General features: G+C 39.8%; 1 protein-coding gene across 1 annotated transcript; it reads left to right on the plus strand.

Annotated features, from left to right (window-relative positions):
- Window positions 1-1336: 1336 nt before the first annotated feature.
- Window positions 1337-8857, plus strand: LOC139735470 (uncharacterized). The gene is made up of 5 exons (XM_071646225.1): window positions 1337-1698; window positions 2260-2421; window positions 4050-4248; window positions 7176-7371; window positions 8659-8857. The coding sequence occupies exons 1-5, from the start codon at window positions 1516-1518 to the stop codon at window positions 8855-8857; spliced, it is 939 nt and encodes a 312-aa protein (XP_071502326.1). The 5' UTR covers window positions 1337-1515.
- Window positions 8858-14074: the final 5217 nt, after the last annotated feature.

The raw sequence follows: 14074 nt of genomic DNA on the forward strand, positions 1-14074 counted from the left end.
CTATTTTTAGCTTGCGTCGCCTGAGTTGTTTACTACGCGTACTGGGCTATTTTCACGTCCGCACAGTTTGCGACGTAGAGAGCTTCTTCATGCACTGATCATATGGGGGCGCGATTTTATTTTTTATACGTTGCGTCCCAGCGTAATCTAAAGCTACTTTTCGACACGACGCAGGGAGAGGAGAACGTCCAGCGCAAGCGTCGGCTCAAACGTCCGCGCGTCTAAAATCTAAAGCTCCCTAATAATGCAGTTGGAGGTACCGACTGTCGACTGCGCCTGTTGAGTAGTGTAGGTACACGTGTGGCTGTTCAAAGAGAAATTTGCAAGCCGAACGTAACGCCGAACCGAACCACACCCGTGACCAGCTTGAGAGGAGATCATTGCAGACATTTCCGAAGTGGTTGCAGTTCATCAGTTCATTCATCTTTTGCTCGCTATAGTCTTGAGTGGTGCATGGTGAGTACTCTCGCTCTCGTCATGTCTGAGGTTAAATAGTGTAATTGATATCATCGTCTGTCTGCTAAGTTTACTCTTTCTTGATGATGATGCTAACGAACGTTATAAATGCTATCATCTGTGCTAGACCGCTCTGCTGCGAGCAGCGGATCGTGCAGGGTGAGGTAAAGTCTGTGCTGTGATCATTCGACTGATTCAGTATGCAGGCTACAGTTAAAATGCAATCTATGTAGACTATGGTAAAGATAGTGTTCTGTTTTCTTCTTTGTTTTTGTTCTTCTATCCGATAAGAGATTGCTGCTGCTCTGAGCCTTGTCCTACCACACCACACATGTTTTTTCCCCATGGGGCCATGCACTGCCCCAAAGTTTGTCAGCCGTGGCTTGTTTACTAATAATCAAAGTTTTATCATATGCCGGGTTGTTTTTTTTTTTTTTCACCCTGCCACGTGCATGCATGATGTGATGGCCAGTGATACATGTACTACTGATGATACTACAGGAATGATCCAGTCTTACACTGAATGTAGGCCTATGATGTAACCCCAACCAGTATATAAAACAATCATACAATATTTTTTTACTGAAAATTTGGGTGGGGCCCAGAACATGATTTATATTAAATTAAAAATGCACGACCAAAACCATCAAAGTATGGCCATGCATGGGATTAGGTCTTCCCTTCCCAATACAAGGGCGCATTCTTTGGAGTATGGTATATGTGATGATGTAATGATGAATAACAAGGAGGGGAAAAGTTGAATGTAATATATTTTGTTAAGATTTATGTTTCTTGAATAAATACAGTAAATATGCCAATTCATGCAATATTCTCTTTATATTCTATTGATTAATCCTTCATATAAGTCGAAGCTATTTCTTCAGTCCAAATGGATTCGACCTAGGCAAGGTTGACTGCTGTATTTAAATGGACCATAGTACCTTTGTAACAGATGTTTGTGCTGATGTTATCAGTTTACCAAATTATTACGTATTGTCGTGACTTAGATTTTATATTTCATCTTGGCAGAGCTAATCGTCAGGAGGTGGAACCAGCAACATGGTTGTGAACAGCACTTTGATCATCGATGACTACAATCTCGCACTATGTGGATTTGTCACCATCGGTATGCAACTCTCTTTCTTCGTCATCGCGGCAACATGCAAATTTGACAAGGTCACAGACTTTGCAGGGGGCACCAACTTTGTTGTTCTTGCTGTCCTGACATTCTTTTTGGCAAGGGTATGTATGATTTCATTTTGCACGAGGTGTTCTGAGCATATTAGCTAAGATGATTTCCCAAATGTGTGTTGAGACTTTTGAAAGGATTGTTGTGAGATATACATTTTAGATGTAATTTAAACTGCATTCTGTCAAAATCATTCATTGACTTTGAATATGAATGTTGATGTCTATATTTCAATATTTAAAAACCAATTGAATTGTGGGCAGATATGGTTCATATCTCATTTGATGGCTGTGACTGATGTTATATTGTTTTCTGAAAACATTTGAAACATCAAGTAGGCCATCTTATTGTCAGACCAACTTGGATCTCCATTCTACTGTTCCTCTTCTATTTGATTCAATCAAGTACAACTTGAAATTGGTAACTTTTAACTTGAGAGTGCTGCTTCTTTCTTGATTCTTGTTTTCACCTCTCCAGGTTTTAGACAATGAAAGCCTTGAAAGTTTGTCTCATTAAGATAAAAGGGCAAATGCTATATCAAGTCCATTTTTCCCTCAATAAAAACACTTTATCTTTCATCAATATTTTGACATACTGTACCCTCTTTCCTGCAGACATATGGAGTGCGACAAATTGTGGCCACTGTCTTGGTGGTTTTGTGGGGCATTCGTTTGTCTGGCTACCTTCTCTACAGGATTATCAAAATTGGCGAGGACAAAAGATTTGATGAAAGGAGGGAAAACTGCCTCAGGTTTGCCATATTTTGGATTTTTCAGGTACGTATAAACATTACAATTGTCGGGTTATGAGTGGTTTTTGTCTTCACTGTTTTTACCCAGATTAAGCAGAATTCTGTAAACCCAACATTTGAAACCTCTCCATATTTTTTGTTCATGGGGCATTGTGTGAAGCTTGTCTGTTATGTGCATTTCACTTTGAAACCATGATTTTAAAAGTGTATCATAGATTTTAATCAAACTGTATTTCAGAATTCAGTGATAAAGACACCCCCACACATACTGCTGACCTTTTGGTTTTTAGTCTGTTAAAGCCACATATATTTTTAGAAATCATTTGTGCTGTGGACAAACTTGTACGTAATGCAAGAGTTTAATGCTGTGTTGGAAGAATAAGATGATATATTATGCAAATTAAAGATCTTCTCTCCCATGACCCTTAACTCTATTATTATAAACTCTCACCTGTGTCTATGCTTCAATCATGCATGAGAGAGTTTCCTTCAGTCATAATTGACAGTACAGTATTCATCGCATAATCGGGCATCTGATAATCGGGATCCTCGCTTAAATGATATACGCTTCCCAGAAACATTTCCAACGCACGTTATTTTCACTGGATAATCGGGCGGGGACCTCTGATAAACGGGACAATTTTTCTTCAAGCGATCTTTGATTTTGTTAATATTTTACACAAAAAATCTACCAAAATACCACAACAATATTTCAAAGATTCCGTATCAGTTGTCGTTTACAACAAACTTACAAAGCAAGCTTCGGATTGGTGTGTTTTGACCTCCGTCCATCCAGTACATGTACATGCATAGCCACGAAAGCGCCGTGTATAAGTATCCATGCCATTGCAAAGCACATGCCTTCGCGAACATTCTTCTCCCCTACATAAGCAAAGCCATGTGCTCGCTTGCAATTCCTACTCGACTCACATCCAATAAAAAACATGCCTCGCTCATACAGCCTAGGCTGTGTGCGTTGTTTAATCTCAGTCATACACTCTGAGGGCAAAGTCCATTGTTATCGCGCGCCTTCGTATCTTGTTATCTACTGTCTTTGGTTTCAACTTTCAATACAGCTGTACACTGTGATCTGTGTGTACGTCACAATCTTCCTCAGTTGTGACTGGGCAAAAGTTACGTGATTGAAATGAGGGCTATGAACAGTTACGTATTCAGTGAGATGGGGGAGAGAGTGGGAGGGAGAGCGTGAAAGATGAGAAGGGTTCAATGTATGTGCGAATATGTAACGTTTTATGAATCTAGACTATGAGCTGACATTGATTACGTGTACACACGTGTTTGACAGAAGAATTTAACCCGGTTGCTATTACTCTACATCATTGCGAGAATGCAGGGAGAGCTGGAGGGTCGCGCCGAGGGGTAGCGTGTTGTGTATTCATGTACATGTACAGTACGTCAGTATGCATGTGTGTGTGTGTGTGTGTGTGTGTGCACTACATGTACATGTCGTATGCCGTTAGTGTATGGTGAGTACTCATCGCGAAATCGGGCACCTTGCTTAAAGGGGCCGTGTTTGCTACTCCCAACCTGTCCCGATTATGCGATGAATACTGTACTATGTTTTTATTGAAATTGTCGATAGCATATGGATACCAACTGTAAACTTTCTCAAATTTTGTACTGATATTGCAGGCTGTGTGGGTCTTCACAGTCAGCTTACCTGTCATATTCATCAATGCTCCAAAGAATGATGAAGACTTACAGTTTGAGGCCCTGGACTACGTGGGCACGGTTCTCTTTGCCCTGGGCCTGCTGATTGAGGCAGTTGCAGACCAGCAGAAATTCAACTTCCGCAACAATCCAGAGAATAGAGGGAAATGGTGTCAAGTAGGTAAGTTGTGACTGGAGTTGAATGGAAGGTGCTAGGCTATATCCCACTGAAATGCTAACACCTACATTACAGGTAGTCAGGGAAACCTGGTATAAACCCACTTATGATACAAGTTGTTACATAGTACCTTCTTCACCAAGTTGAAATGAGAGGATTATTGTGGAGCATTTAAAGGGATGGTATAGTTTTGGTTGTGGTCATAAGAAAAGGTGGGATCCACCTTAGTACCGCTTGTTTTTGGATATCTCAGCCGTTTCAAAAACAGATATTGAAAACCACTTATACAATATGAAAGAGGGTACAATATCAAGAGGAATTCAAATTTTATTTGATGAAAATTGGTTTAGAAATAGCCGAGATATCCAAAATGAAGTGGTCCTAATAAAAGGTGGGACCCACCTTTTATTAAGACCACAACCAAAACTATTCCATCCCTTTAACAGCTTTGTTTATTGTAGTGTGATTCTCTGCTCCATTACCTTTCTCTGTACAGATGTGCACAAAAAGAGGGCTCCTTCCCAAATACCAACCACATTGGGGTTATTGTTGAATGTTTATAATAGCTGGGGATGGAGGGGTCTTGTATCTGGTCCTTGGGTTTGCCTAGGCTGGCTAATTCAGACCTGTTTTTATGCCTCCGCCACGAAGTGGCGCCGGAGGCATTATGTTTTCGGATTGTCCGTCTGTCCGTCCGTCCGTCCTTCCGTCCGTAATCAATTTTGTGGACAGCGTATCTAAAAAACCGTTAGAGGTATCCTGATGAAACTTGGCATGTATATGTATGAGTGTGCGAAGTTGTGCCTATCAGCTTTTAGGTGCACATGCTCAAGGTCAAAGGTCAAGGTCAAATGCTCAAAATTTCACTATTTCCCCTATATCTCTGCAATGCCTGGAGGTATTTTCTTGAAACTTGGTGTATACATGAACTACCAAATAAAGATTCCCCAGAGGGAGTTTTGGGTCATGAGGTCAAAGGTCAAGGGTCAAAGGTCAAGTGAAAATGTTAAAATATCACTTTTTTCTCCATATCTCACAAATATTTCAAGGTATCTTCATGGAACTTAGTATATATGCATGTACTGACTGGCAGTTATCATGTAGGGAATTAAGGGGTCATGAGTCAAAGGTCAGGGGTCAAAGGTAGAGTTCAACTCATCAAAATGACATTAAGCCGGGTTCACACGTACACCAATTAGCGGGATACAAATCTCGAGATTTGCATCGTGATCGTCATCACGAGTTTTTTGCACGTGTGGACAGAAAAAACCAAGAAATCTTGCGCTGGTTCGTCAATTAGCGGGATAATTGGCCCCGCGCTGGTACGTGTGAACGGTCGGGATTAGAATCTCGAGTTTTTATATCCCATCATGCAATTCGCACATCACAACAGCGAGGCCTCTGCGAAGAGGTCCTTCACCCCTTTGGAGAACAATAACAACAGCGTGCGAACCACACAACTGACGCGTAAAAGACAATGGACAAAGGTAAGTGCGCGCAGGCAGTGATAGAGAAGGGCGCTGTGTGACCCAGTTTGCAGGCTTTGCTGTTATCTCTATCGGCAATTAGCGGGATAATTTGGTACGTGTGGACGCTCGCCAAATTAGCGGGATACCGATCGCGATCGCTATCCCACTAATTTGGTACGTGTGGACGCTCGCAAAAAAACTCGGGATGAGCATCGCGATCGTCATCCCGCTAATTTGTACGTGTGAACCCGGCTATTATTTCCCTCTTATCTGTGCAATGCCTGCAGGATTTTTTTTTTCTTGAAACTTGGTGTATGCATCTATTTCCCAATACAGATTCTCTTGGAAGTTTCTTGTCAAAAGGTCAAAGGCCAAAAGGTCAAGGGAAAGTGCTAAATTTCACTTCTTCTTTAAACTTATGAAAGGGTCAAAAGTTTGGTACAAACCCCCAAATACCTGCACTCTTATCAGACAGTATAGCCATTCGTCCAAATAAACCTAGTTCAAGGAAAGTTTCAATCAATGCATTTGTGACAAACCTGTCATTTTAATATTTTGCCAGTTATGTGAAACTGTCATCTTACATTGTTAAGACATTGTGCTATAGACCTATTCGGGGAACCATGCATTATGGCGGAGGCATACCAGTCGCCATAGCGACATTTCTAGTTCTCAGTTAGTCTTATGGCTTGCAACATTAGAGAAACATTTGACATTATTAGTACCTCACTATGCATAGCTGTAGTGACACTCAGTGTATTATATTGTGTTTTGTGCCTTGTATTAGAAAATGTATCAAATATATGTCATGTTTTATCATGTATGATTTTGTTTGGGTTTCAAAAAACAGTTCCTAAATAGAACAGTAATTCAAACCAAATCATAACCATTCACCAATTGAAACAGACCCACACATTTTATGAAATCACTATTGAAAAGTTTTTCTGAAAATTGCTGTGAGCAAGAAATGTTTTCATAGGGGCTACTTTAATTTGGCTCTGCATCACTTTCCTTCTTGATAAACACGTTATTCAGGAGCATCATAACAACTTTGATTTCTGTAGATGAAAATCCAACAAACAAGCATGCGTATAAAATCCAGAACATCTGTGTGTAGCAATATCAGTACAAATTATCTTTTATTTTCCACCTAACACTGCCCAAAAAGGTACAGTTCCCATTGAATACAACATATATATTTTAGCTAAAGATATGAATATGTGACTTAAATACGAGGATTTATTTGTAATGTTTTCACCAGATACATCCTCATTTTTAGCAATTGTATACAGTACCACTAACTTTTGTTTGTAAACCTGACAATATCTAACCAGCAAGGTCTGCAGAGTTTCAATGAAGTCTAGTGTAATTGTGATCTACACACATCTGACTCACTAATCACCATTCACTGTTGTTATTGTCTGTTTCTTATGACTTTGATTGTTTGTCGCCCTCTACCAGGGCTATGGAGTTGGTCCAGGCATCCCAACTACTTCGGTGAGATCATGCTCTGGTGGGGAATGTTCATCATGAGCTGCAGTGTGCTGACCGGTCCAGAGTGGGCAGCAGTGGTCAGTCCACTCTTCATCACCACTATCCTCCTCTTTCTCAGTGGTATCCCCCTCTTGGAAGAGAGTTCTGACAAGAAATATGGAGAGTGAGTATACAAAACAGGGTTCAACATTAGAGGTGGCCCAGTGGCCCAGGGCCACCAAACTTCTATGTCAGGCCACCAAATTTCCAAAATGGCTATCTTTTGGTGGACCAATTGGGCAGCTAAAACTCAAAATGAATCTTTATATTTCCTTTTATTTTGGGTCGCTATATTTCTTTTTGGGCCACCAATATTTCAAATGCAAATATTATATTTTTATGTATATACACGATGTATATCATTTATTAATATTTATATTCATATATAATGTAACTATGTGCACACAAGTAAAATATGTCACTCACCATGGCTTACATTTCTATGCCTTATTAAAGGCATAATTTACCATTTGCAGGAGAAACAAAAACCCAGCCTTAGTGCTTTAAAATAGTTCTAAAATGTGAGTTAGGGATAGAAACAACCACTGTAAAAATTTGAATCCGTATAATTGATTGTTTAATGCACAAAATGTGAACAATAGTTATGATAGAAATGTTTCCAGACTAAACCGTTTACAGTTACGGTTTAATGAGAAAAATACTGATATCTCCTTATGTTTTAGGCTTTCAAAATTGTGAACATTTTATATGGTAGGATGTTTTGTGATACAACAGACCTGCACATGTGCATCAAATGTGATATCTTGAACATTTTTTGAAATCACTGCTCCCAATAGTAAACAGGACAGTGTTGATTTTAGATTGTCTCCATCCTTGTTTATATGTGGATGTATGATACCATTGTTTCTATGGTCAGGAATTGCAAGCTTCATCATTTTTATTGAAGTAGAGTTTAGGAATTTCTGCATGAGTGTCACACTTCAAAAATATTTAATAGGATTTGTAAGTTATCTATTATAGAGATGAATACATTATATGTATTTCCATATCAATCGGAGGTGGGTAGGGGCATGTCGTGATTTTGGGTATCTCTTACTAGTACTGCAATCAAGGGGCTCCTTCACTTTCTGGTTTCTCTACAAATACAGTGATCCTAAACTACAGTAAAGTAAGAAATTTTTGCATTCATGAAACATTCACAAATTTTGCAAGGAGCCAAGATTTGAGAAATTCAAATGTGCATTCAAGGTTTTGTCAACACAATGCATCGAATGTCAGGGGCAATTTGCAAAGCATTCATGCTACGAAAGGGGCCATTAGCTCAAATTGGTGATAGTTTCATGTCGTGCAGGTTTCTGATTTTACAAGTACTCTGCAAAGCGAAATTGGCAGGATTCACTAAAATGCAGTTTCCTACAACCTGTCGTAAACTCCTCTCTTCCAACTCCAGGCTAGATTCCTACCAGGTATACAAACAATCCGTGAGTCCCCTCTTCCTGATTTGGCCACGCCTCTACAAAGGCCTACCATCTGCCATCAAGTGCCTCTTCTGCTGCGAGTTCCCCTTCTACAACCACATCTCTGAAGCCGGAGGAGGCGAGGCGCAACCTCCTCCCGTAGATGAATCCACAGGAATTGCCAGAGCCTAATGAGTGGTCCTCTCCTTGATGCTATAGAATTACATCGATAAGAAGACAGGTTGGGTCAGAATATCGCCATGGTAACTGGTGCTGAATCATTCTTCCTACACTTTGAGCGATATGTTGTTACATTGATACTGCCTTCTGTATCCCATTGCATAAATACAGCCAACCTTTCCTTTGTCAAATCTATTTGAACTGAATAAATAGCTTCAACTTTAATAGAGAAAATTTGACTTATGAGGGATTAAAAACAATAGAATATAAAGAGAAGAGGACTTGAAAAGACCTTTGACCTAGGCAATTATTTGACTTATGCAAGGTCAACTTAAGCAAGCTTGACTGTATTATAGAGTGATATGTTGTCTTAATCCTTAGTCAAGTACTAATTATTTGAATGGGATACTATGTGGCAGTATTGTCCACAATGAGATGATTATGGTACAAGTGAACCTTGTCATAGCAAGGACCTCAAAACTATGACAACTAGAAATGTCCATTGCGATTGTATCCCCAGGCACTAGTAACAGCTTTTCCTTCATCTTCACATTTGAGTGAGGAACAAAGATCCCCTCCCCTTCAAACATAAAGGTGAATGTTGTGAAGTTGTGAATGTTTATATATAAAGATTACCGTAAAACGGGGTGAATAGGGACAATTTTAATGTTCTCATGACTGTTTTTTTTTTTCATGCAGCCCAAAGACTCAATCTTATGTTGGGATTTTATGTCCACCTAAAATACCTTTAATTTGGTATTGTGAAAAAAGTAAATATTAGGGGGATAATCATTTTTTTTTTAAATAAAATGGCATTATCCGTGTTGACCCCAAAGTCAGGGTCAACAGGGACAACACTAGTTTTGATACAAAAAAGAAAAAAAAAATCTGTTTAGAGGCAGTTTTTCTAATCAGTCCAAATTGATTGGATTAAGGGAACACCTAGAGAGTTTTAAAATGATATACAAAATTTCAGAGCAATCTATTCCTATGTTTAAAAATGAAATTGCATCATGAGCTGTGAACATGTAGGCATAGTGATTTTTCCCTATAGGCATTGTTTCATGGCACAATGTGAACCCTTCCCACATCTATATGTAGTTTCATTTCAATTTATTCATATCACTTTCAACAAACAAAAATTCAATTGCAAAAAGACGTCTACGTACACATATTACACAAAATGAATACAACATTACGATGAGGGAAAGACTGTCAACTGACGTACAATAAATACGACTTTTGTGACAATACAAATCAAAATTGTTGTAGATGAAGGAGGATGGTATAGAGCAAAGGCCATATTTTACAGACTCTTAAGAAAAAATAACTACTGTAAAAATGAAAATTTTCACGGTGTGGATTATTTTGTATATTTTGCATAACCAGAAACTAGCACAAAAATAAAAGCAAACAAATATTTTTGCTTCGCTATACAATGTATATAGGGCCTACCACTTTGTAAAATTGAAATTGCGCGAAATCAGAAACACATGAAATTCATCTTAGTAGAGTGTGAAAAATTACTCACATGAAAACATATGACTGAACTAGCAAACTTTAGACAATTTGGGCTTTAGTTTCCTTTAAGCATTTTTGTGATGTAGATCCTAAGTGTGTGGGTTGCAGGGCTAGTGCCAGCACCTGCATGATGTTTGATCAACAAATTACTAAACCTTGTATGTAAAATTTCACAAGTGGCAAAAAAAAAAATGGCAACAATGATACAGATATTATTGGTGAAATAATCTATAACAGATTGTGTAGTGTCTATACTGCTGGATCGTGCAACTGGCTGTAGTTAAGCATGAATTAACTTGCAAGACACCTTACCTGACACAACATTCACAGAAGCAATCTTGCCAAGAATATAAAAGGCAGATAAAAATAAGTACAATGGAATTGCGGTTGGTCAATGCAGAAACTACAGTGGTGACAATCTATTTCATCATAACTGTTTAAAAAACACATACCCCAAAGATAGAGTTGTATGTCAATACTGCGGATGATAAGTTGATTTGAATTTGGACAGCTGGTATTGGAATACTAGTACTTCCTTGTCTCTTCATTTTCCTGAATGGGAGACAGCTGGACAAAAACATGTAGCACTCTGACCCAAACACATCCCATGTTTGAGTATGTGAGTCCTGCAATTCAAACCGGCAGATCTTGTGGAGCCATTCAGACAACCTTTCCTTCCATCCAATGTCCTTGTGAGAAGAGATCTAATACATGATCAATCCATTGACAACTTTCTCGCCTCTCCGATGAAGGAAGTTTTGGCACTTTGGGGTATTCCTCTCTCATCCTTGTCAAGACCAAGAGCAGATTGTCAATGGGGCAGGTGTTTGTGAGGGTGATTTTTTTTCCCTTTGTACATAGCAGTGCCACCCCACTTTGGGAGACTGGGTAGTTTGTCTGTCCTTTGACGTCTGTTCCTCTGCTGCTCTGTGCTCAAATCCACACATTGGTTGGTAATTTTGGGTTGCTGTTGTTTGGGGGTGCCTGTATGTTTTTCCATACTTCTTGTGGATTGGGATCATCTTCAACTGCTTTGGTCTGTGTCATCATACGCTTGGCTTTAGGCTTTGGCATCTGGGTAGGGTTAGAAAAGTACTTCCCACTTTTCCATTTGTCATTTGTCTCAGTCTTGAGGGGATTGTGAGGCTTCAGTTTGGTTTCTGCGATGCTGCCTTTCAGATTGACATACGATTTCCTCACAAATTCCCCAGCTTGCAAGCGTTGCCTTCGGTAGGTGCCATGAAGGAAGGAGCTTTTGCACACTTTGAACCAATTTTCTACGTGATCATTTGTTAATCGGTTTGAAGTTTGTACTTGGGTCTGTTAACGCTGGCCATCTTTGCTATAGCGATGTAAATCACTAAGCATAAGAGCACTCCAAAGCGGATAAACATGCATGAAGTTTTGAAGGAGCATGTTCCATGGATGTAGTAGGGATTCCTCTTCGGTGTCTTCCGCTTTCGTTCCTTCACTGTTGACAGCTTCCTCCACTTCAACAGAAATTTTGGCAAGTGCTGAATGCCACGGTGATGAATCCCAGATTGTCTTTGAATGATCAAAAGTGTGATCGTCTTCTCCAGATTGTGAAAGACATTGGTAGCTGCCAAGATCTTCGACGTTATGTACTTCTTCTTTCACATTTCTCGTCTTGATAAGGCTTTCTAGGGCCTTAAGTGATGCGCACACATGTTCAGTTTCCTTCTGGGAGTTAAGCACAATGCACATGTGGCAAAAGATCATCTTGGCATCTTCAAAGGAAGATGCAGTTTGCAGCACGCTGAAGCAGTGGAGAAAAAACTGCTTTCCTCCCTTGTCGGATGTCAGGGCAGCGACTTTCCTTGAAACATCCTTCAACATATGTGCTGCACATGTGTGTTGGTAAGTGTAACCCTTCTTCTTCTATCTTCTTCTTTGTTACCTTTCAGAGCTGACTGGGTGACATGTGCCCTGACACAATCTTCCATGCCCTGGTCAGGTATACCTTCCAGTCTTAAGAATTGAAAGCAATGAGAACGGACCGCAAGAGGGTCCATTAAAAGTCAGTAACCACTGTTGGTGGTAGTACGGACAGTTTGTTCCGATTCGATGTTCTGTAAATATCACCATTCAAACCACATTTGCTTTCACCAGTTTTTAATTGTTATATCCATGGAGAACACCATGAACCAGCAAATATATCCCTTGACATCTAAAAGCATATCATAAGAGTCTTCACTTGTACATAAGAAAATCTTTCATGTACGATGGCGGTCGTCAAAGCCGCGAACTACGTCAAATTGGTTGTGGAGGTGCTCTCGCACAATTATCTGTGCCTCTCGCTTCGCGATTTGCAGTTGCTTCGCGATTCACGTTTCCCAAAACTCTCAGTTCGCGATTTGCGTCTGTTTTGCTATTAATAGCGTTTCTTGCATCTCTACTCGGAAGCTGCATCCCAGAACTCCTGCTACTCTGCACACCATCGCGATTGATGCGTATATCAGGAAACAGCTCTACTTTGTGATTGAAGACTTCACTCGTTTTGCGGAGATGTTTTCGATTTCTGCGATACTGTTGCCCGTGTTCCGTTCTGACGGTGTATGATCGAACATCTATGCTCATGTGTTGTTTTCAAACACTAGATGGCGTAACTATTATAACGTTACTAGTGAACACATACAACAGTCCACTCATTTGTTGGCTTGTTCTTATTCTCCCTTGGTTTGATATTTGCCCACTCTTCATGCGATAACTCTACCCAGAATATCTCAGGAACAGATTCTCCATGTAAAGCAGTCGATGGATCTTCAGTTTCATGATCAGACGAGTCTCCACTCAAGTCCTGAAAGTTTCTTTTAGGTTGCTTCTTTGATGATCCATTTTCATTCTCGGAAGTCACTTGTTTTGAATTTTTTGATTCAGAGGGTTTGTTTGCATGCTTGTTTCTATCAGTTTTGCATGGAATGCTTTCTTGATCGATACCAGAAAAAAGATATCCATTGTTATTGGGCCCTTGATCTTTGTACATATCATCATGACAATCAGACACAGCTGACAGATCTTCAACATAAGAAGAGTCACTTATCAATTTCCCATGATGCATGTTGTTAACATTTGGAGACATATCTGGTAGATTCTCGTTTTCTGGATACACATCTGTATGATTTGAGTGGGAAGGCAGATCTGCAGGTAACTTGCATTGTTTTTCAGGATGAACATCATTTACTTCTTCAGAGTCAAAACCAGCATCTATGTTGTTCAAGTCTGCACCCTCACAAGTATAAGAGTTGTTACGTTCGTCACTCGAGTTGTTATTGGATGTTTTCTCCAGCTTTTTCTTGCTTTGCTGTGGCTGATGTGTTCTGCTGGTTCTATTTGACTCGGGAAGGCAAGTCAGGCAGGCGTAAGGAGAGTCTCCATCTTGTTCATTGTAGCCCACACAGTCGAAGTGAAACCAGCCATGGCAAGAGTCACATTGTACATAAGGTTGTCCATCATGTGGCTGACAGACACAATACAATTTGGCATTTGACTTCTTTCTGGACTTCCTCCGTGCTATCACTGTAGTGCGCAATGCCTGCCTGTCACAACGCCATTGACTGTAAAGCCATTTTCTGTTGTCAATTGTATTTTTGATATTCAAGGATGTTGCAATATCCCCCAAGCTCCATTCTCCACCCTATATCCACAAGCATCCAAAATGTCAACCTTTGGGCAAGCAATTGATTAAAC

This window comes from Diadema antillarum, unplaced genomic scaffold, assembly GCF_040938485.1.
Source record: "Diadema antillarum isolate AM-2024a unplaced genomic scaffold, OU_Dant_1.0 seq00000581_RagTag, whole genome shotgun sequence".
Lineage (NCBI taxonomy): Eukaryota > Metazoa > Echinodermata > Echinoidea > Diadematoida > Diadematidae > Diadema > Diadema antillarum.

Excerpts from the sequence above, each read along its gene's own strand:
- LOC139735470 (XM_071646225.1), top strand. The coding sequence starts at position 1,516 with ATGGTTGTGAACAGCACTTTGATCATCGATGACTACAATCTCGCACTA. Across the intron at positions 4,249-7,175 it reads AGGGAAATGGTGTCAAGTAG|GGCTATGGAGTTGGTCCAGG; the intron begins GTAAGTTGTGAC and ends GCCCTCTACCAG. Across the intron at positions 7,372-8,658 it reads TCTGACAAGAAATATGGAGA|GCTAGATTCCTACCAGGTAT; the intron begins GTGAGTATACAA and ends TTCCAACTCCAG.